The sequence below is a fragment of the Panicum virgatum genome, chromosome 2K (genome assembly GCF_016808335.1).
Source record: "Panicum virgatum strain AP13 chromosome 2K, P.virgatum_v5, whole genome shotgun sequence".
In the NCBI taxonomy this organism is placed as follows: Eukaryota; Viridiplantae; Streptophyta; class Magnoliopsida; order Poales; family Poaceae; genus Panicum; species Panicum virgatum.
Genome location: NC_053137.1, coordinates 56,638,942 through 56,661,927, shown reverse-complemented (window position 1 = coordinate 56,661,927; position 22,986 = coordinate 56,638,942). Strand labels below are relative to the sequence as shown.

The 22,986-nt window shown below is 50.8% G+C and overlaps 3 protein-coding genes, 1 long non-coding RNA gene and 1 pseudogene across 5 annotated transcripts; 1 reads left to right on the top strand and 4 right to left on the bottom strand.

Moving 5' to 3' along the window:
* Window positions 1–1,219: 1,219 nt before the first annotated feature.
* Window positions 1,220–2,957, bottom strand: LOC120696161 (myricetin 3-O-rhamnoside 1,2-glucosyltransferase UGT709G2-like). Its single transcript, XM_039979301.1, has one exon. It carries the CDS (start codon window positions 2,904–2,906, stop codon window positions 1,428–1,430), a length of 1,479 nt encoding a protein of 492 aa, XP_039835235.1. The 5' UTR covers window positions 2,907–2,957; the 3' UTR covers window positions 1,220–1,427.
* A 328-nt stretch (window positions 2,958–3,285) lies between these two features.
* On the bottom strand, window positions 3,286–4,903 carry LOC120696160 (7-deoxyloganetic acid glucosyltransferase-like). Its single transcript, XM_039979300.1, has one exon. It carries the CDS (start codon window positions 4,855–4,857, stop codon window positions 3,409–3,411), a length of 1,449 nt encoding a protein of 482 aa, XP_039835234.1. The 5' UTR covers window positions 4,858–4,903; the 3' UTR covers window positions 3,286–3,408.
* A 1,362-nt stretch (window positions 4,904–6,265) lies between these two features.
* Window positions 6,266–8,520, bottom strand: LOC120688265 (photosynthetic NDH subunit of subcomplex B 3, chloroplastic-like). The gene is made up of 6 exons (XM_039970509.1): window positions 8,193–8,520; window positions 7,971–8,081; window positions 7,824–7,880; window positions 6,974–7,036; window positions 6,767–6,829; window positions 6,266–6,531 (listed from the first exon to the last, which is right to left on the bottom strand). The coding sequence occupies exons 1-6, from the start codon at window positions 8,424–8,426 to the stop codon at window positions 6,481–6,483; spliced, it is 579 nt and encodes a 192-aa protein (XP_039826443.1). The 5' UTR covers window positions 8,427–8,520; the 3' UTR covers window positions 6,266–6,480.
* A 3,054-nt stretch (window positions 8,521–11,574) lies between these two features.
* On the bottom strand, window positions 11,575–13,318 carry LOC120688275. 2 transcript variants are annotated; one of them, XR_005681018.1, is made up of 3 exons: window positions 12,972–13,318; window positions 12,553–12,601; window positions 11,575–12,114 (listed from the first exon to the last, which is right to left on the bottom strand). It is a non-coding gene; the product is annotated as an uncharacterized LOC120688275 (long non-coding RNA). The 2 variants fall into 2 exon arrangements; XR_005681017.1 differs by lacking the exon at window positions 12,553–12,601.
* A 1,146-nt stretch (window positions 13,319–14,464) lies between these two features.
* On the top strand, window positions 14,465–20,448 carry LOC120688255 (annotated as a pseudogene).
* The last annotated feature ends 2,538 nt before the right edge of the window (window positions 20,449–22,986 follow it).

Below are 22,986 nucleotides of genomic sequence, written 5' to 3'. Positions count from 1 at the left end.
GTAAAAGTAAAATTTACTTGGAGGGTGCTATCCGGGCAAAGTATACCATGTCGTAAGCTTTAGAATTTAAACTGGCATTCATAGCAGGAATGAACTGGGCGAGTCACAGATTGATGGACCATTTTTTAACCAATCTGAAAAACTTGTGGAAAAGAGTATTAAACATTACATGGCGGAAAAAAGCTTTCAGCTCACTTGGAGGTCATAAGATGGTTCGGGCCCAGGAATGTCGACGGGGAACAGCATTACGCCGTAGGCGACAAGACACGTCACCGGCGGTCGCCGTGGAGGAGCCCCGTGGCGAATTGGAGCAACGCATTCGAGGTGCGCCGGACGGAACCGTACCGGGGGAACACCTGCACGTGACGTGCGTTGCCGCCATCTACCATTAACTGAGACCGGACGCTGCGCTCGGCGTGCTGAGCTCCCTGATGAACCCGACGAGCCGCCGGAACTCCGTCGCCGACGACCCTCCGTCAGCGATAACGCACGTCACCGGCGGGAAGCCGCCGCCGTGGGCGTCGACGCCGTCGCGGTGATCAGCTCGGGTTAGACAACACGCCGCAGACAGCAGCGAGGCGAGCAGAGCACGGTACGCGACAGAGGCAGCCCGCATGGACTGGAGGAGCTCCAAACCAAGAGGCCTCGACGCCCACGTCATGGGACCCTCGTGGAATAAGTTAATGGTGTGGTTTGACCGGCGCCCGGCGGGGGGCGCTTCTTCGCCGGCCGGCACGAGAGCGAGCGTCAGCAGAAGGTGCTCTCTTCTTTAGCTCTGCTCGTGGCTGCATGCGTTTGGCTACTTCCGAGTGGGTTCCATACACTAGCTAGTCAGGTGGGAAGACGATTGGGGGCATGCTCAATGCAGACCACGACATTCTGTAGGTATATAAGCCCTGTACCTAGTCCAAAGTTCTCAGAAATTCTGAATTAGAGCCCTCAAATTTTCTTGAAATTTCAATTTTGATTAGGAAGTTTTTCTTGATTTTCAAAATTTTTCTTCATAGAAATGGAACAAGAAAGCAATATCCCAGTATTTGCATCGGCACTTGGCCAGGAAAGGTACAAGTATTTCCCAATTCAGAGAGCCCAAACACCACTTTTGAACATCACAGCCCCGTTATAGAATTCAAATCCGAACTTGAATAAAATGTCTTGATGAAGTTGCACACTTGATAAACATTCAACCGTTTTAAGCGTATAAACACGCGAATATATCTATTTTAAACACAGTGCATTAAAAATACGCTTAAAACGGTATAAACACGCGACCCTATGGATACACACCCCAATTACCACCTCCGAGAGAGACACGGCATTAAAAATGATCCTGAAAAACCACAAAGTCTAACACAAATATGTACAAAAGCACGCGTCGGGATGTGAACAACCGAGAGTGTATGTACCATAGGTACATGTGGATCCCTTCATCTCTGATTTTGGTGATCGGACTTGGCACCTTCCATGGTGATCTCCTTGATGAATCTGACGAGCCGCTCGAACTCCCTCGCCGACGATCCCCCATCACTGACGTCTCGCCTCACGACACGCGCCAGTTTCTGCGCCGAGCTCCTGATCGCGGCGGACTCCATGGCCTCCCTCACCATCCTCTCCACCACGGCCCTGTCGAACACGTCCTTCATGTCCAGCCCCGTCCCCCACACGGCGCCCACGTTCCGGCTGTTGATCAGCTGGTCGCCGAAGAACGGCCAGCACACCATGGGCACGCCCTCGACGGTGGCCTCCAGCGTCGAGTTCCACCCGGCGTGCGTCAGGAAGCACCCCACGGCGCGGTGCCGCAGCACGTCCCGCTGCGGCGCCCACGCCACGACGCGGGCCTTGTCTTCCCCAACCGCTCGGATGGCTTCCTGGGGAGTGGCGTGCTGGTCTTTGCTCGCCGCCACCGTGTCTGCCCGGAGCACCCAGAGGAAGGGGTAGCCGGCGGCGACAAGGCCGGACAGGAACTCCGTGAACTGGTCGTGCGTGATGACTGCGAGGCTCCCCAAGCTCACGTACACGACGGACCGGTCTGCCCGGCCGTCGAGCCACGCGACGCACCCGTCGTCCTCGGTCCACAGGCTGGACGCTGGCGCCGGCGCCGACGACGACGACATGGCGTGGAGAGGGCCGACGGCGAACACGTCCCGCATGCGCGGCGCGATGTGCGCGAGCGCCGCCCCCTCCAGGGAGGCCGTCGTGTTGAACACGAGCGCCCGTGCTTCGCGGCTATGCGCGGTGGCCTCGGCGAACACGTGCAGGATGGGGTCGAGACCGGCGCCGCCGCCGGTGCCACCGCCACGGCGGCACACGCTGGGAAGATCCCGTCGGCGCAGGAAGCCCTCCATGCCCGGAACGCCGCGCACCGGCTCGTCGAGATCGCCGCCTGCAGGGAAGGGGAGCTCGCCGAGCTCGACAAGCTCGGGAACAGTCTGGTAGGCAAGGAAGCTGCTCGCGCTGGACGTGCGGAAGGCGAGCGCCGGCACGCCGAGCTCCTCGGCAGCGTCGATCGCCCAAGTTAGCAGGCCGTCGGCGACGACGCAGGTCACCGGCGGGAAGCTGCGGTCGCCATCGACGCCGTCGCTGCCGTCTTGGCTCGGGCGCCGCCCTGCAGACGACAAGGATGCGAGCAGCGCGCGGTACCTCACGGCGCCCACCTCCCGCAGGGACCTTTCGAGCTCCATCATGTCTCCCAGCGAGCGCGGGTGGTCGTCGGGGAGGCCGTCCGGGACGGACAGGAAGCGGAGGCGCGGCGAGCTGGCCACGGAGGAGGCGCGGCGGAGGTTATGGTCCGTGTGGAGGAACGTGACGAAGACGCCGGCGTCGAGGAGCGCCGCGGCGAAGGGGAGCATGCTGTTGATGTGGCCCTGCGCCGGGCACGGGAACACCAGCACGTGCGCCTCCGCCATGGCCGTCGAACGCTTCCTGTGCCCGGCGGAACGCCGGCTTTGGAGTTTGGACTCGTGCCTCGATCTGCCCGTGCGTTCCACGCCGCCTCCTACTCAGCGGCTGTCTTTAAAATTAGAGAGTCGCATATACGCATGACCTACGGCTACGCTGGAATATATAATTGGTGAGTGGAGTGACTTACACTTCCCACACAGTCACACAGTTTTTTTTTAAAAAAAAACTCAAATCTTGAGTCCATCCAATAAACTCACCAAGTGATCAAGACTGGAAGAATGCTATAAAAGAACCCATCGAAATCAAATGCCGGCACGCTGACGGCATGCAATCCACGAACTTGGAAACTCACAAGATCACAGGCATCATGGCTCAAATAAACCATACAAGAAACGACACCGAGACAGGGTACCTTTAAACGAGGTTCAGCGTTGCAAATGATCCGCCAATTTTGTAATGACAATGTATGTTTTGATAAGCTAGCATGGTTAAGATCAAGACCAATGGCTAAGTCGAAGACGTGCTAAGCTTCTTGATAAACTTGACCAACCGATCGAACTCCGTCGCCGACGACCCTCCGGCTGCGACGTCGCGCCTCACCTGCTGCGCCAGAGCCTGCGCCGACCGCCTGATCTCGGCGGACTCCATCGCCTCCCTCACCGTCTTCTCCACCACGGCTCTGTCGCACACGTCCTTCATGTCCAGCCCTGTCTTCCACACGGCGCCCACGAACCGGCTGTTGATCTGCTGGTCCGCGGAGAACGGCCAGCACACCGTCGGCACGCCCTCGACGGCGGCCTCCAGCGTCGAGTTCCACCCGGCGTGCGTTAGGAAGCAACCCACGGCGCGGTGCCGCAGCACGTCTCGCTGCGGCGCCCACGCCACGACGTGGGCCTTGCTGCTGCCTCCGGCGCCCCCGACAGCTTCTCGGAGGGCGGCGTCCTGCCCCGCCTCCACCATGTCCGGCCGAAGCACCCAGAGGAAGGGGTAGCCGGCGGCGACAAGGCCGTACAGGAACTCCGTGAACTGATCGCGCGTGATGACCGCGAGGCTCCCAAAGCTCACGTACACGACGGACCGGTCTGCCTGGCCGTCGAGCCACGCGATGCACCCGTCGTCCTCGCTCCACAGGCTGGACGCCGGCGCCGGCGACGACATGGCGTTGAGAGGGCCGACGGCGAACAAGTCGCCCATACGCGGCGCGACGTGCGCAAGCGCCGACTGCTCCAAGGAGGCGGCCGTGTTGAGTATGAGCGCCCGCGCCTTGCCGCTGTCGGCGGAGAGCTTGGCGAGCGCTTGCTGCGCGGGGCCGACGTCGTCGGTCTCGTTGGGGCGGCGGCAGAGGCTTGGGAGATCTCGCCGCCGCAGGAGGCTCTCCATTCCCGGAACGCCACGCACTGGTTCGTCGAGGCCGGCGCCACCAGCAGGGAAAGGGAGCTCGCCCAGCTCGAAAAGCTTGGGAACGGACAGGTATGCCAGGAAGCTGCAGGCGCTGACCGTGCGGAAGGCGACCGCCGGGACGCCGAGCTCCTCGGCAGCGTCCAAGGCCCAAGGAAGCAAGCCGTCGGCGACAAGGCACGTCACCGGCGGGAAGCCGCTCGTGGGGTCGACGCTGACGTCAGCAGCAGGGCTCCCCGTGGTGGGTGACGGCGCGAGCAGAGCGCGGAACGGGCCTATGGCCTCCGCCGCCAGGGACTTGAACAGCTCAAAAAGGTCAGCCACCGAGCGGCGGTGGTCGTCGGGGAGCCCATCGGGGATGGACAGGAAGCGGATCCGCGGCGACGACCCGGCCGGAGCGGAGGCAGAAGCACGGCCGCCGAGGCGGCGGAGGTTGTGCTCGGTGTGGAGGAACGTGACGTGGACGCCGGCGCCGACGAGGGCCGTGGCGAAGTGGAGCATGCAGTTGATGTGTCCCTGCAGCGGGAACGGGAAGACGAGCACGTGCGCCGCCGCCATGGCCGCCGACCGGCAGGGGAGAGGCGGAGAGCAACGGGGGAGCGGCAGCTGCAGTGGTGAGCCGGCCCCGTTTCCGATTATAATGGGCTTATCGGTGGAAATAAGTGATAATTTTACCAAACTCCTTGTTTATTTTCGTTTTCGTGGTAATCCGCTTCAAAAATTTTGAACTACAAGTTGTGAGAATCGAAAAGCAAAAAAAAATCTTCGCTTCTCTCAACCCTAGACTATAAGCTAAGCGAAAACAAACAGCGCCTGATGGGTAAAAAGTTTTGAAATGGAATTTTTTTCACATTTGAAATATTAAATATAGATTAATTACAAAACTAATTATAGAATTTGTCTATAAACTACGAGACTAATTTATTAAGACTAATTAATCTATCATTAGTATATATTTAATTTAGCAATTTATTATGTAATCACGAACTAATTAAGTTCAAAAGATTCGTCTCGCAATTTACAGGCATTATGTGAAAATTGATTTTTTATACATCTAATATGCAATGCATGTATCCAAACATTGATGTGATTGTTGTGTAAAATTTTTGATGTGATTGAGAGCACGTTTAGTTCCCGGCGTGTAAAATATTTACTGTAGCATCATATTATCAAATCATGGCGCAAATAGGCTCAAAAAATTCATATCGTAATTTACACGCGAACTGTGCAATTAATTTTTTATTTTATTTATGTTTAATACTCCATGCATGTGTCCAAACATTTAATGGGATGTTTTTAGCTAATTTTTTTATCTAACAAGTGGGTTGGAAAAGCCCCAGGATATTCGCTGTCCCTGTCTGCATCGCCGGCGGCCGGTGGGCCGGTGCCATCCGGATCTTTAGGGCCGTTTAGTTACCAAAAATTTTCACCTTTCCTTTGAACACATGTATGAAACACGAAATATAATTAAATAATAAAACTAATTACACAGTTAGGATGTACACGGCGAGATGAATCTTTCAAACATAATTAGAGCATGATTAGCCATAAGTACTACAGTAACTCACATGTGCTAATGATGCGGTCAAAGGCCTCAAAAGATTCGTCTCGCGGTTTTCAAGTGAGTTTTGAAATTAGTTTTTTAATTAGTGTCCGAAAAACCCTCCCGACATCGGGTCAAAGTGTCGATTTGACATCCAAAATTTTTTGTTTTTGGAACTAAACGGGCTGTTAATGTTGGCGTATAGTGTCATCCCATTATACCGTGGGGTGGAGTGGGTGGGGGAGATCAAACCTCGCAGCTACCTACCAACTTAGGACTTGTATGGTTTAATCGGTCGATGCATGCAGCTCAATGCATTGCATTGAGCTCTTTTATTGATCCAGCCTACACCTTCAACAATGGTACTACAGTTGTTCGGAGATTTGTGAAAGGTTTTCTCGAATAAAATGCAAGTCCTTCGAGGGATCATGAACACGATGCAGTTGCATTTTCGAACAAGGGTGCATCCATACTTCATTTAATTAGTTGCTACAGAAGAAAAGAGAGGCTCAAGATCTTTTGTATGGAGTATGAAAAGCTTCAAGTATCCACCAGTTATTCTACTGATCAATTGCTTCTCCATTCCCCCCATGTTCATGGCAGGCCAGACAAGTACTTTTAAGACCAGTTGATTACTTCTACTTGTCCCACTCATGTATCTTCCACTCCGGCAATTGCTGAATGACCATCTGTGCAGCAACAAATTAATCAGGGGCATGCTGTCAATTCTATTTCATTCTGAAAAACACGAAGCAGCACTGGCAAGAATATTGTGAACTTGTAGTATATATTCAGAATTCGGCGCACGCGGCAATCTTTTAGAATGAATTTTGTAAACCTAAATTCTGAATTGATAGTTGGTTTTCTTTTACTTCTGAAAATACAGTGTCTAAAAAGCTTCAATGAAAAAGCATCTTGTCATACCTGCCCAGTCGAATCTGCATTGCCGACCGTAGCCTGGCACGCCAATCTCCACGTCTTGGGTTTCTGAAGAGTGCCGAAGAAAGTTTAGCACAAAGAACACAAGTTCAGTCAGTTCAGAGAGTGCTGCAGCGAAATATTTTTTTTAAAAAAAAAGGATTTTGCAGCGGCTGCTTCTGATGAACAGAGGAGGGAGTTGCGTGTACAAACCCTTTTGAGCACCTCCTTCTCCACATCAGTTTTTGGAGAGAGCATTTCCTTGCCTTGAACCACCTGTAAAATTAGTGAAGGGCCAAGCTGTTAGGCCCTCCTCTCTTCGTGTCAATTAGTCATCGCATCAGGATTCAGGAAAAGTAAATTGCAGCATGAGGCCCCTGAGCAGCAGCGGCAGCCGGCAGACATCGATACGCTTAACATGTTTGCTCCGTGGTGTAATGGATTCACCTTCAGAATCCTAAGACCTTAGGTGACGGCCACTGCCACGGAGGCCACTAGCAGTAGCAGGCCGTGGAGGAGAGCATGAAGCGCTCGCCGGGGCGGAGAAGGCCAGGAGTCTCGGTCAATACAACGCCGTTTGTGCCGGAAAAGAAGGTGGACGCGAGGATGGTGCCGCCGTGCCGGCCGGCGGCCGCCCGCTGTGCGCGCGCGGCGCGGGAAGCGTCCGATCCGACGAGGGTGGCGCCGCGCCGCCGAGACGGTGTTCCAAGACATAGGGAAGAACAGCAACGAGCAAGTATCGCATTTACATGGCGGTGCCACCGCCGGCGGTGAGGCGAGCGCGCGCCGGCGACGAGGCCCCCGCGGCACCCAGGCCAGACCAGGGGTGGACGGTATTTGATTTGCCGTCCACCCGGTCGGTATTTCAGTTGCCGTCCCGGCCAGGGGGGTCATCCCAACCGTTGGACAGGGAACGAACGGCCACGATTCAGTCTGAGTACCTCGCGGATGAGCTGTTCCTGGGCCAACCGGAGGCCCAATTACCGGACTCGGCCTCTCGTTCGCGGAGGCCCGCAGCCATCAGCCAGGATAAATTTCCAGCAGCGGTGGATTCCGGATTTACCTCGACGATGCAGGTCCCGCAGACGCCGCCTCCCGAGCAGTTGAGGAGCAGCTTATCCTGCAGCAGCGAGAGCTAATCAGTTCGCGCAGGCGCGGCACGGCGAGCAAGCGACAGAGCGGCATCGCCGCCGGCGGCTCGCGCACGTACGTAGGGCCCGTAGAGGTCGATGTAGCCCTCGAGCATGATGTCCCGGAGCTTCTGCCCGCCGCGCGCCGTCCGGTAGTGCACGTCCGGCGTCCCGTCCGGCAGCAGCCGCGGCTGCCGCAATCGGCGGCAACGCGACGTCAGCTAGCTGGCAAGGAAAAAAAGCAGCGCGCAACGCCTGCCTCGACGCCGGCTAATGGAGGACGGGGAGAGAAGAGAACTCACGCTGACGAACGCGAAGTCGACGGACGGCTCCTCGACCTGCTCCGGCGCGGCGGCGGGAGGCTCGCCGCCGGGCGCGCCCATCCCGACGGCGCGGAGGCGCGTCATCCCCTGCCGCCGCGGCGCGCGGAGCGAGCAGCTCTGCTTCCTGGCGCCGCTGCGGCTGTAGCAGTGGGACTGGGCGAGAGGGGGCGAGGAGACGCCGAGGAGGCCGGTGAGCTGCACGGTGGAATCCATTTTCCGGCGGTGTGCGAGGGCGGTGCTCTGGCTGTGACGACGACGACGACGCGCGCGCGCGCTGCCTTGTGTAGCGGTGTGTGACGATATTTTTGGCTTGAGTTATCGTCTTATCCAGGCGACTGACTGGTGTGTGTGGCCGGCTAGGGCGGTAGGGCCGTGCGCCCGCTTGAGCTGGCGCAGGCACGACGTAGGCTGCACTTTTTCTCCCAGTGCCAGGCCAGGTGGATGCTGATATTTGTGTTCAGTGGACGAGCTGGATTATCCTTTTTTTTTCTCAGAAAAAAATAGTGGAGCCATAGGTACGTATTTAATTTTACTTACGTTAAGTAATGATATTATTTATTTTTCTTTTAAAATAATATATATTTTTCTTGTCTTTCCATAAAATAATGATGTCAATTATTGACGGGTCCAAAGACCGGGGTCCCAGCGAGCCTACAATAGCACCGAGTTGAGCTAAGCCCAGAACCTTGCTCTAATAGACTAGTAGCGTCTCTGAGCCCACCAAGGCGAACCGGCCGACCGTCGGGTCGGTCGAGCCTACCTACCTGACCGCCAGGCATCCTGACCAGGTCCAGGACGCCCACGTGACGCATCCCCGACCAAGGAAGGGACGGGCTTCGTTCACACGCCACATCCCGGTAAACCTGCATACGGATCGGACAACGGGCAAGAACAAGCGACCAAGTCAACACAAACGTACACGACGGCCGCTACATCCACGAGACCACGAGGGTAGCAGTACCGACTGTCCTCTTAACACAAACTATTCCACCTGTTCGTTCTCTATGATGGGCGACGGAAGGGGCTGTCAGCTCACCCCATCCCGCACGGCGTCATCATCACCGCCCTGCCAGAGCACCATCACGCGAATCGGTGATAAGGCAAGGCTCTCTGCATGTCGACAAACCGCTCCCTTCCGCGGGAGTTCTGCCCCCGACTCAGGGCGCGTTTAGTTCCCAAAAATTTTCACCCAAAAATTTTCATCTCCTCTTTAAACATATATATGAAGTACTAAATGTAATTAAATAATAAAACTAATTACACAGTTTGGATGTACATGACGAGACGAATCTTTTAAGTCTAATTAGTGTATGATTAGCCATAAGTGCTACAGTAACCAATATGTGCTAATGATGCGGTCAAAGGCCTCAAAAGATTCGTCTCGCGGTTTCCAAGTGAGTTCTGAAATTAGTTTTTTAATTAGTGTCCGAAAAATCCTCCCGACATCTGGTCAAAGAGATGATGTGACAACAAAAATTTTTTGGTTTTGCAACTAAACGCGCCCTGGCGAACAGGACAGCAGCCTATCATCAATCGAAAGCAACTAGCCCACGCTGACCGACGAAGGATATAAAATAGTGATAAAAATGGTCACATCAGACATTTTAGTACACTGTAACACTTTTCGTTTGTTTGTGATAATTGTTGTCCTACCATAATCTAACTAGGCTCAAAAGATTCGTCTCACCGTGTACATCAAAACTATACAATTAGTTTTTTTATTTACTTATATTTAATGCTCCATACATGCGGCAAGAGATTTGATGTGATAGGTGAATAGTGAAGTTTGGACTGGAAAATTTTTGAGCTAAACACAGCCGAAGAAGCTTAGCCCCGAGCGACAGCTTAGCCCCGAGCGACAGAGCCCGATGACCACCATTTCTTTAGTACAATAGCCATTCTATAAAGGGGTCCACGGCTATAAAAGAGGGACTGACCAGGACATCCCAACCATGCAACATATTTCAAATATCAAGAATTCACCATCCAACATCAAAGATACAAATTCAGATCCACTTACATGACGTCGTGCACAGAAACTACAAGAGCAGGTGAATTCATTCCTAACTGATTGTGCTTTTATGACTTCTAAAGATATTATACTACCTAAATGTTCTACATTAGTTGTGCTTAGGTGTACACATGAAGAAAGAGCACCAGATCGACCCAAAAGAGCATCAGATCCGATCGGACCACCAGTTCGGACCACCAAAAGAAACAGCTACAACTTTTGATTCCCAGAAGATATGAGGGCCCATGAGTACTTGTTGAAAAGCTTATTAAGTCTAATTTCCAACCCATGAAACCTCGCATCATTTAGACTCTCCAATAAAACGTTATCATCAAAAGACTCAAGACTGGTTAGAAGGTCAATAGTCTGCCGGACCTTCAACTTCTCATGCAAAACTGTATCAATCTACATCATTTCATGGTGCAAGATATACATGGTTGGAAAGATAAAATTTCTACTTTCCAACGCAACAAACCTCATGTCATTTGGACTTCCCAATAAGGAGTTATGACTGATTGAGTGGAGACTGCACAGAAAACCAACAGCCACGCGAGGCTCCTCGGGATTTCAGTTCGTGGTGACTTTTCATTTACCATAACTCCAGAAACTTTAAGGCCCATTCACACCCAGCAAGGAGGGTTGTTCCTTGTATAAATATCCTATGTATCTTAGAGATTAAAAGACTTTTGATTATTTCATAAACTGAATGAAATTGTCTTGCAGCCGAGCTGTTGAGTGCCTTGCACACCCTTGTTCTTTCTTATTCTTCTTGGACTTATGAAGAGATCCCTCTGGGTTCCGCTACTTCGTACTCTACGGTTTCTAGTACGACTGTACCATTTTGTGTGGATTAGCCCCGGTTTGTGGTTCTGCGATCGAGTCGAAGTCCTCAAGGTTTCGGTGCCTCTCTCCCCGTCGCTTGGTCGCATCCAATCTTGGCAGGTAATAAGCTATTTACCCGCTATTCACAGCAAAATTATCCTTGTTCTTGAACCTACAGTCGTGAAGATCGGGCTATTCTTGTGCTAGAATATATCGGCACCTATCAGGGACCCTCACGTAGGATAAAAAACATCCGCGGAGTCATACGATCACTTTCACTCGAAAGCTTGTAACTCTCCAACCTCTTTGAGCACCTGGCCTCAAGCAACACGAATCGCCACCTTGCAAACTGCACGTAGGGAATTTTAAGCCCGAACCAGTATAAATCTCAAGTCGTTGCAAGCTAGATCATATCCGATCAGATGCACGGCAACATGCAATTGAGTTGTTTAGCTGTCGACCATTTCCGAAACTAACAATTATTATCCTTTCAAACAAATAATGAAGCAAATTATTGGTGAACGCATGTGCAAAGAAAAGTAAAGTGTTCTCCAAAGAAAAGTTATAAGCAGGTACAAAAGGTGGGTATATAAAATTGTTGGTACAAAAAGTATTAGAATTTTGGTCATTAAAAAGGGTCACCAGCCCCTTCTGTCAAACCTCTGAACCTGACAAGTGGGACCTTCGTACAGGGTATGGTGATTCTAATCTTGGTGAAAAAATATTTCAATTATTTCAACTTTTATAGTATAGCATAGACACACGTCGCACGTAAGTTAAAAAAATCTAATTAACTTATGATTCAAAAATACTTTTTATCTCCTTATGTTGACAGATGGCTCTATAATATGCTTCAAAGAACTCGTGTCGTTCCTTATTATTCCATTGTAGCCAATGTTCTTATGGCATCGCTCAAGGCGCTCCCCTGTTTTGGCCCGTGTAGGCATTTTAGCCCGTCTAGGCGTCGCCTTAGCCCGCCTAGGCGTCGCCTTAGCCCGCCTAGGCGGCTAGGTGGTGGTGACTTGCCACAACTCGCATTAACACCGTAAGAACATTGATTGTAGCTACCTGAAAATTGAGAATAGACAATTGAATTGGTAAGATGGCAGGGTGTTGCATGTATTGTTTAATGCTGCTGAAAGATCAATTCCTCTTATTTTACTTGTTGTCTGTACATGATGGATTCTTAATATTAGCTTCAGAACATATTATTGTGATTAATAATCTGAAAGCTATGCATAATTGATAAATTGGATTTGTCCATTCTCCCATTGAACTGAAATGGTGGCACTGAAACACTCGTCTCAAGAGCTAGCAGAAGTAGTTTAAAAGTTGCAGTGATGAATCTACACATTACATTGTAAGGTTCAGATAGAGATATTCATATTTGAAAATAGATAAAACCACAATTAAACAATAAAGGCTAATGTGGTATGTTTGTATATATTTCCATCAAAACTAATTTGGAATAAAATCATATGGATAGGAAGACAAATTGAGGCACACCTGTTAGCCTGTGATGTCGAGATATGATGATTTGCTTATTAATCAGGATCTGTTTCAAACACCAAATCAGCAATCACTAAAAGGACCAGTACCACAGTTCTTATGTTAAATTCACTAAAGCCCATATTTTGTGAGAAAAAAGGATGCTAGTTGGCTACTGCTTTTTTTGAAGGAAAGTTGGCTACTGCTTTCATGTTACCACCAGTTACAAAGATAAAGATTAAGAATATGCATTCAGACCTATCCAGCTATCCCCCAAAATAATCAACAAGCAATAATTCAGACCTATCCAGCCGTCCCTCAATTAGTCCATAAGCAAATTATTCATCCATAAGCAAATTATTCAAAGCTCAAACTGTTAATTGGACAAACAAGCAACACGGAAAGGACATGAGGCAGGAGCTCCGGCGTGGGTTGACCTCAGCAATTCAGGTTGCGTCCGTGGTGGCCTTTCCGCCGCCGGCTCGAGAGGCTTAAGGGCCCGGACGGCTTGACGCAGTGGCGTGCCCTTCCGCAGCCTTCCCGCCGCCGGCGATGGCCAGTCAGGAGTCCGCCGTCGAGCTAGCGCGGGGCGGCCGGCGGCACGTGGAGGGGTGGTCCATGCTGGGGCTCGAGGGGCTGGCGGTGCTGCACGGGATGGAGGGCCACAACATGGACGGCGGCGAGGGCCATCAGGCGGCGGCGTGCACAAGACGGCGGAAGGAGGGGAGAAGGCAGGGGGATGGAGCAAAGGAGAAGGCGTTGACTGGCTGACCGAGTACGCGGGTGGGAAGTTTTCCTGTGACAAAAAATATTAATTTTGGTGCTATTTTTATTTTTATGGGTCTTCACCTTCTCCCCCTCTTTTTCTCCTTACACGCGGGCCCGACATGTGAGGTACCGTGGACCCAAATTGGGTGAAAATGGTTTTTAAAAGTTTTCGATCTTTATAGTATAGATACATATAGATTATAGTATAGAAAAAATGAGTTGGAGTTATCCGATTATCCTATTATCCAATTGGTGTAACTTTAATTATGTATGTATCCAAATTATAAGTCATTCCAATAATCTTGGAGAGTTAAACCATCTCAAAGTTTGACCAAAATTATAGGGAGAAATATAAAGATTTATAACATCAAATATGTGCACTATAAAAATATAGTTAACAAAGAATCTAATGACACTTAATTGGTATCATAAATGTTATTATTTTATCATATAAATTTGGTCAAATTTGAAAAAATTTGACTCTCCAATTTTTTTGAAATGACTTATAATTTAGAACGAATGGAGTACCTCAACAATTTTGAACGGATGTAGTAATAAAATAAAATAAAACAGTTGACTGATATCCGGGTGGCATTCACCTGCACTCAGCAGTCAGCTGTGACGACATGATACAAGCTAAGGATATACAAATATACAACTTGGTTAGCCTTACTAAATGAGGCGGCTTATCCAAATTCCTCCTGCACTTGGCGCCGCCTCCACCCACCATTTTTGGTCAGTGTTTTACCAGGAGGGCTGGAGCAGCTCAGCCGGCGCATTCGGGCTGGATTCGCCTCCTCGAACTGAAGTCCGGCACCGCACTCTCCTCTGCTGGCTGCGACTTGTGGCTGGTGCTAATTTGTTGTGAGTAAAAATTACTATTGGCTGATGACTAGTGACCGGTGCTAATTTAATATGAGAAAAAATATTGTTGATTGGAAGCAGCCAGCAGAACAGAGTTATGTGTCACCAACCAGGCTCACGCGGAACACGTGTGGCACTCATTGCTGCTACGGCCTGCCCCGCGTCCTCTGGTTCCACAACTGATCGTGTCATGCATGTGACGTGTCTGACCTTGCCACGGCCCTCTTGCCTCGGCCGCGTCCCGGCCCTTCAAATAGACGCCATCGCCGCGACGATCTGGAGCACTGCATTGTGTAGGTTGATCGCGCGGACATGGCGCACGTCCTGGTGTTCCCGCTCCCGGCGCAGGGCCACCTCAACAGTTTCCCGCCTTCCTCCACTTCTCCTCGGGGCTCCTCCGCGCCGACCTCCACGTCACCTTCCTCCACAGCGACCACAACCTCCGCCGCCTGGGCGCCGCCGCGCGCGAGGCCGCGGCCGCCTCGCCGCGCCTCCGCTTCCTGTCCGTGCCCGACGGCCTCCCCGAAGACGACCCCCGCGACGCGGGCGGCATCCCGCGGCTCTTGGAGGGCCTGCACACCACGGGCGGCCCCGCGTACCGCGACCTGCTCGCCTCGCTGCGCCGCGCGGGGGGCACCGCCGACGGGTTCCCGCCGGTGACGTGCGTCGTCGCCGACGGCATCATGCCGTTCGCCTTGGGCACCGCCGAGGAGCTCGGCGTCCCCGCGATCGCGTACCGCACGGTGAGCGCGTGCGCCATCCTGGCGTACCTGTCCGTGCCCAAGCTGATCGAGCTCGGCGAGCTCCCGTTCCCCGAGGGCGCCGACCTCGACGAGCCCATCCGCGGCGTCCCGGGGATGGAGAGCTTCCTGCGGCGGCGAGACCTCCCGGTCCAGTGCCGCTTCCTCACCGACACGCATCAAGACCCCTTGCTGGAAAAGGCAGTCGCGGCCACCATGCAGAGCCGCAAGGCGAGGGCGTTCATTCTCAACACGACCGCGTCCCTGGAGCGGGCATCCCTTACGCACCTGGCGCGGGAGATGCGGGACGTGTTCGCCATCGGGCCACTCCACGCCATGTCCCCCGCGCCGGCGGCCGCCACGAGCCTGTGGCGACACGACGACCGGTGCTTGGCGTGGCTCGACGGCCAGGCGGAGCGGTCCGTGGTGTACATCAGCCTGGGGAGCCTCACGGTGATCTCCCACGAGCAGTTCACCGAGTTCCTGCACGGGCTCGTCGCCGCCGGCTACCCGTTCCTGTGGGTGCTCCGGCCGGACATGCTCGGGACGAGCCAGGACGCGGCGCTGCAGGAGGCGGTCGCCGCTGCCGGGGAGGGCAGGTCGTGCGTCGTGCCGTGGGTGCCGCAGCGGGACGTGCTCCGGCACCGCGCCGTGGGGTGCTTCCTGACGCACGCCGGGTGGAACTCGACTGTGGAGGGCATCGTGGAGGGCGTGCCCATGGTGTGCTGGCCCTTCTTCGTGGACCAGCAGATCAACAGCCGGTTCGTGGGCGCCGTGTGGAAGAACGGGCTGGACATGAAGGACGTGTGCGAGAGGGACGGGGTGGAGGGGACGGTGAGGGTGGCCATGGAGTCCGCCGAGCTCAGGAGGACGGCGCGTGCCCTGGCGGAGCAGGTGGAGCGTGACGTCGCCGACGGCGGGTCGTCGGCGCTGGAGTTCAAGCGGCTCGTCAGCTTCATCAGGGAGCTCAGCAGCACGTCAGCAGCAGAGAACGATCTCCAGAATAAAGAATGGACTGGTATGCATGGCTATAGACAGACATCTCTCGCACCCATCGGTCAAGAATAAAGAATGACTGGTATGTTATGATGTAGGCGGGGCGGGTCCTTATACGAACCCGCTTAACCGCCCCTTTAAATCACGCTTCGTGGCGCATGTGGCTAGGGATGGCAATGGGCCCCGATCCCTGATGGGGATTTCATCCATTAGGGGATACAAATGGGGTGATTTTAGTCCCCGTGGGGACCTTAACGGGCCAAAACAAGTCCCCGTCGGGTGAGCCGGGGCTGGGAACGTTCTACCGGTCCCTGTCCCCGGTCCCCGTCGGGGGACCCGCGTAGCCAGGCGACCAGGGCACCAGGCCGAAGAAGCCCACGTAAAGATATTAGCCTAGGCCCACGAACCCAGTATAAATGGGGAAAAAATCTATGGCACAGACGCACAGTACTCCCACACTCCCACTCGGCGTCGGCGCCTCGGCGGCCACTCCCGTCTCCGCCGCCGCGCCCTCCGCCTGCTGCATCGCCCGCCGACCTCCACCCTTCGCCTCCCTCGTCCAGCTCCATGCAGGCATCATGGACCCCGCACGGGGAAGTCCCAGCCCCGGCGTCGCGACCCCGGCGCGGGCTCGTCGCGGGCGTCGTCGTCCACAGCGGCCCGCGCGCCGCCGCCCTCCTCCTGCTCCGTGCAGGCGGCCCGGCCACGACGCGACGTCGTCGCAGGCGAGCTGCACCCCCCGAGGACGTGCTCTCCGGCTCGCTCCCAAAGCGCTGCCCCCGCGTCTCCGTGCTCTCGGGTCGAATCCCCGCCGCTGCTCGCGTCTTGGAGTGCAACACGCCCTGGCCGGCATCCGTCGCCATGGCAACGCCTTCCGCATCTTCAGCACCATGGACACACCGCGCCTTGCCTCCACTCTCCAGAGTCCCCCGCTCTCTAGGCCTCTCTACTTTTCTCATCTCTGCTGCTCCTGCAAGGTGGACTGGAATGCGCTGTTTCGATTAGTGAATTTGTTGAATGCACTGAGATCTGATCTCATGGTCCATGGGTGGCGCGGTCCTTGATCTGCAACTGCTTGAGATGCCCACCATGGATTTATATTGATTTTAGCATCCATATTTTCTGTATGTTGATTAGGGGATTTGTCGGGGACGGGGTCCCCGTCGGGGCTGAAATCCCCAATCGGGGACGGGGACGGGCACAAATTGTCCCCCGCGAGCAATAACGGGGACGGGGACGGGCTGAAATTCAGCTAGCGGGGCCAGAACGTTCATTCAGTCCCCGGCGGGGATGGCCCGTTGCCATCCATACATGTGGCGCAGCTACAACTCCCCTCGTGGTCATATGTTCACGAGAAAATAAGTCCAGTGGACAATAATGCAAACTCGTGTATTCCGCAGGAACCCGTAGATTTTACCAGGCTTGTTATGTACCATTTTTTTTCAAAAAATTGCAATATTAGAACTGCAAATATCGACCACTCGTGATTTTACCACTCCCAGTGAATACTACTGTAAGACCATATGTGTCTGTGAAATATGGATCCAATGGCAAAACTGTAAAGGTCAATATTTGCCGTTCTATTTTTATTTCTTTCCCTACTTCTCTGCTAGTTGTATTTTTGTTTGTTCCTGCGCCAGCTGCTACTCTGCTAGCCAGCTTTGTTTCTGCCCCGCCCTGTCGCCAAATACGTGTTTGCATTTCTAATGAAAATCGCATATTAGGTAAAGTTCTTTGCTAGTCTTGCATTTCTAAAATTGTAGCAGCCTAGCGGAAGCCAGGTAAGAACTATGCGGGTGTTTGCGGGTTTGACACGAGTCCACGGGACGAATGCTAGGGGCATGGTTGAAATAGTGGACAGCCGCAAACCCGCTTAATTACGTTGCGGCGAGCTGATTGTGATGACTGCGCGGCCAGCTGCAACCCGACCCACCTGCATGGTGACTGGTATGCATCGCTAGGGGTGGTAATGGGTCATGGCCTTAGTGGTCTCTTCACAGCCCAACAAGATTTTTAAATATTTTAGTTCAAAATTATAAAAGATTAGAGCACAGCCCTTTTAGAACCTGACTCTTAGATTTTCTAGTTCAAAATTTTGGACCTTTTACCGCCCCTATGCATCGCACATCAATCACAACGGTTAAGATTGGATTGCTATTTAAGATTAATAATTAGACTAGCCCCAAACCTCCCAAGAAGGATGAGAGACTATAAAAAAAATGAGACGGGAAGAGGCAGTCCGCCTCCCCGCATTTCACTTAGAAGGGAGCAGGGCTCGAACCCGGGTCTCTCCTGGCTGGGAGCGAACTCCACTAGCCAGCAGTCCGCGAGAGCGTCTGCAAGAGGGATGAGAGACTCGATCAGTACTGGAGAGACTCGATCACTATGAGGTTTTTTTTTGAGCATCTATGAGGTTATTCTTCAGTGGCCGATAAACAGTTTGTTTGTTTTTGTTTTTTTTCAAATTGATAAACAGTATTTGTTGGATGGTACTCAACATAATTACCGTATATGCTGAACAATTGTGCTCACAAATTTCTGAATGCTTTGACGGTCGGCAATCTGGCCCCGGATTTGAATACGACCGACCGCTCAGATGCTGCCAGGTAGAAAGGTAAATGAGTTGGACAAAACCTTAGCATCTGGCTGGTTGTGTAGTACAGTACTCCCTCCGGCCTATAATATTGGCACATCTAAGATCAGACGTGCAAAACAATGTATATTGAGAAATTACAAAAATACCCAAAAATGCCCATTGTCTTTTGCGAGAAGAATCTGGATACTGTCTTATCTTTTTTTGTAAGAAGACTCCGAACACTTTTATTTTTTATGATAGTTGAGTCAAAGTAGTAATTTTTATGGGATAAATTTTAAATTCTAGATGTACAATTATTTTACGTAGCAACAAAATGGAGCATGGGTTGCAAACGTGCAGTGCAATGAGATCCGGCTGTAACCGAGATGTGTCTGGTGGTTAATGGCTGGCAGCCGATTTTCCATCTCATGTCGGAGAGAGATGCGAATCCGAGTAGGAGAGAACCGGAGAATTCGATCACAATCAGAATTTGTATGCGCGATCGGGACGACGGCAACCAGCCTGCCACCAGATGAAGTAGAAGGAACAAAGCAAAGACCGCGAGCCTGTCATGTAGGCGCCCACGCTGATCGCGCCTCGCGTCAGAGGAGGCAAGCAGCCGCGCGGCCCCGGACGAGCCGAGCATGCGGCCCCTGGGCGGCAGCCGAGCCCCCAATGCAGAGGCTCTAGGCGCTTGCGGGCTAGCCGGCTGCAAGGAGGGATGTCACTCTATTCTATTCTGCACTTAAATCTCTCTCTTTCAAATCTAATGCACATTTATTATGTATCATTATTCATATCTAAAGCACATTTATGATAATTCATTATTCATGAAATGCAAGGGTCCACCAAAAAAAGAAGAAAATCATTTCAACATCATGTGAGAGCAGCATTGTACTGTTCCTCCAGCACCTAAAACAATGCATTTTTCTTCTAGATATGAACTGTGCACTTATAGCAGGTTACTTTTTTTTTAAAAAAAAGAAATGCACTAATTCCTAATTTACCTTTGTGTTACAGTCAAATTGTCTCGGCGAGCTTATGTTCTGAAAATGGCTCAAACTCTCTCCATTACATGTCCAACTTTCAATTCTTCTGCAATACTTTGATCATATCATGCTCAGTATTTTTACTCATATACAAATTTCATGTGCAGATCTGAAAGTGGCTCAAACTAACTTGATCCACTTGCCATCGAGTACCCTATGCTATCTGCACGTGAAACACCACCACCTGCCACCTCCAAGCCTACAAAAGGGAAGAAAGTTAAGGAGAAGGCAAAGGCAGCAGGGAAGAAAAAGAAGAAAATTATTTCAATGCTACATGATAGTCCAGCAATGGGTACTAGAAGCAAGACCCTTTAGAATCAAAGCCCTGCCTCACATACTAGAAGTCAAAGAAAGCTTCCACTTCCGGGCCTAAATGGCTAGTTCATGCGGTTCTCTTCAGTTTTAGGGGCAATAGCTATTTGCTTGTTCTTTTGTGAACCAAGTCTAATGTTAGCATGTGAGACTACAATGGCTGGACTACAATGGCTGACTACAATGGCTGACTGTTCCAAAGCTTGTATGGATATCTAGAACTGCGCGAACGAGCCTGCCGGCGGACTGGCTAGCAGCGCTCAAGTAGCGCCTCCTGCCTGCTGGTCGGGGTTCGATCCCCTATGGGGATGGATTTTTCGGCAGGCAGTGCAGGGGTAAAGATGTTCGCTGCAAGGCATGGCCTTTGTGGGCATGGGCCAGGGTTCGAGAGGTTTTCCCGCGGTCGGAGAAGCCGTGGTCACTTCCTCTTAATGAAATACGGTGGGGGTCATTTCAACGCCCCCCTCCTGTCATTTTTTTATATCTAGAACTGCTTGTATGGCTGTTGTTAGTACAACAACTATATGGCTGATATCATGGACAACGTTAACTACTTGTATGGCTGCTTTATGGACATCAAAAATTACTTGTATTCTATATAGATGCAACCCACTAAGTGTCATAATTGTATTTCTCTCAATCCTCGTGCTGCCACGTCATCAATTCACTAAGTGCCATGTTGCTATGTCATCAACCTACTAAGTGTCATAATTTCTATTTCTCTCAGTCATGTTTTTCAATATGTTACGGTTCATCAAAAGTATAAATAAAGAAGAAGCCCAACAACCAAATTTTTTATTTATCAATTAAATATTACTCTATGCAACATACATATGTTAAATCCCCTCCCTTTATTTTCTTTTATTATTGTCTCATGAACATTATTTTCATTTATCAATTAAATATTAGTCTATCTAATATTAATAAATAAATCCATATTTGTTTCGAAAAGAAAAACAATTAGTCTCCTATGGTATTTCTGTCTTCTAAAATTGATGCATCCCACTAGGAAACGTTAACAAAAAGAAAAACAATTAGTCTCCTATGGTATTTCTGTCTTCTAAGATTGATGCATCCCACTAGAAAATGTTAATTTATATTTCTCTCAATCCCCATTGAGCCACCAACAATGGAAGAAGCACTCCTTTCATCCACCTTACTATGTCTCTTCATTTCTCTCATGTTTGTAACTTGATCATCCAAACTGTCATTTCCTTAAGTCTCTCTATCTAACAATACACTACCACCACCACCCCTTCCACTTCTCATGATCTGTAGAACCCAACGCTCTATATATTTTGCTTAGTTGAAGCCATCGTAGCGTTACACACACTCTCGACTCCATTATTCCATTCAGTTCTGGTAGCTCCTTGCCTTCTCCAGCTGTTTTGCTACTCTTAAATTTTGTCTTGCATCACTGTGGCATGCAGGAAGAGCACCGTGAAGGATTGTTCCAGATCTCTTCTCTTCAATGTTACACATTCATTCATTATGTTCTGATATTGATACTATGTTTGGTTACTCCTTAATATTTTACTATTTGATACAACTATATTTGTACAACTATATTTCTAATTATCAACATTTCACACACAACTGCATTCCTCACATTTCATTTTAAACAAATATTTGCATAAATTTCGCTTAGCCAAAGACTCGATACCAAGTCGAATCACTTCACAAAATGATGCAGACTTTTTCCATTTTCTCCTAGAATAAAATTAAAGCGATCTTACCATACCAATTACGATTCCTCTTTTTATCAATTTCATCAACCTGAATTTTTTATATGTACTTCAATTTTAGTATTTAAGCATATCTTATATACAACCATGCCATATATCTCCAATGCTAAAATTGACTACAACTTCATATCTCCATCTTTTCAATACACTCAACTTCAACATTTTTGTCCACAAATCCCGTAGCAACGCGCGGGGTATTCAACTAGTTACTTGTATGGCTGCTACCATGCACAACAATGATGCTTGTATGGGTATCCATGGATGCTTGTTTTGTCAAATGTGTATGGACATCAATGCTTGTCATGCCTAATAAATATGCTTGGGATCATTATATGTTTTGCTTGGTTCGTGCATCATGAAGCAATGAATTACTGTTGTTCAATAATATAATAATGTTGTGTTGTTCTTTAGTTCAATGGCACAGAAGGGATCGGAGGCTAAAAAAACATTCAGGGATTGGAAATTAGAATTGATGGCAATGAAGGGAAGCCCAAATTTTGGATGACAATAAAAGGATTGGTATAGGTTTCAATGACATACAAAAAATTTACTCATACAAATACAAATAGCACCACCCGGCCTAGCTTCACGGAAACGATAATGAATTCCGTTTCTGGCGGGCCTGGCCGGCGTGGTGCGCGAGCGAGCTGCTCGGGCAAGCATGCAGAGAGGGGAAATGCAAATGGTCGCATCTAAATGGCTATCAACTCAATATCTCGTGAGTGGCCGCTGCATGTGAGAAGCCTGGCCAGGCGGCCAGCGATGGTAGGCTGCGGCGGGCAGGAACCAATCACCCCTTAGCGTCAACCATTGAACCGAAATAATTGAAACCAAATTACTTGGTCTGAATGAACTTTGAGAACCAATTGGTCTTGAGATTCATATAGCCGAAATTTCAAATAACCCAAGAACTGACCAACTTTTTGGGTATGACTGGATGCCCAACCGTATCCAAATCCTCCTTGCAGTCCTGTCCATTCCATGCTATGTTGGGCTGAGTAGAGCAAAGTAGCCCGTTCCCCAACGTTAGCGCTCCTACAGTCCTACTTTGCGACTCAACACGGCGGCGCTCAAGCAAGTCGTTGACTCGGTCGGGAGCGACAGGGGGCTTTTAGTACTTTGTTCTTTTAGTACATCATGTAAGAAATTAGCCCTATGTGGCGATGAGTCACCCGCTAATCTCCATGTAGCGGAACGACGATTGAATCTACCGAGACGAACTTGCAAGATCACAGACGACACTGGAGACACGATCTTTGTTGACGAAGTTCGGCCAAAGGCTACATCCCCGGAGCATGACTGCGGGCGCTCCTCCCCAATACCGCAACATCGGCCACTTTAGGGTCCCGGCAGCAACAAGCTGCCTCCCTCCTGCGAGCCTGTCGCTATGTCGCCATGGTTAC

What these genes read in the sequence shown, in the direction of transcription:
- LOC120696161 (XM_039979301.1), bottom strand. Translation starts at nt 2,906, where the DNA reads ATGGCGGAGGCGCACGTGCTGGTGTTCCCGTGCCCGGCGCAGGGCCAC.
- LOC120696160 (XM_039979300.1), bottom strand. Translation starts at nt 4,857, where the DNA reads ATGGCGGCGGCGCACGTGCTCGTCTTCCCGTTCCCGCTGCAGGGACAC.
- LOC120688265 (XM_039970509.1), bottom strand. Translation starts at nt 8,426, where the DNA reads ATGGATTCCACCGTGCAGCTCACCGGCCTCCTCGGCGTCTCCTCGCCC. An exon ending in TCGACCTCTACGGGCCCTAC is followed by an intron (nt 7,881 to 7,970) that starts GTACGTGCGCGA and finishes TCGCTGCTGCAG; the next exon opens with GATAAGCTGCTCCTCAACTG. An exon ending in AGAAGGAGGTGCTCAAAAGG is followed by an intron (nt 6,830 to 6,973) that starts GTTTGTACACGC and finishes GGCACTCTTCAG; the next exon opens with AAACCCAAGACGTGGAGATT.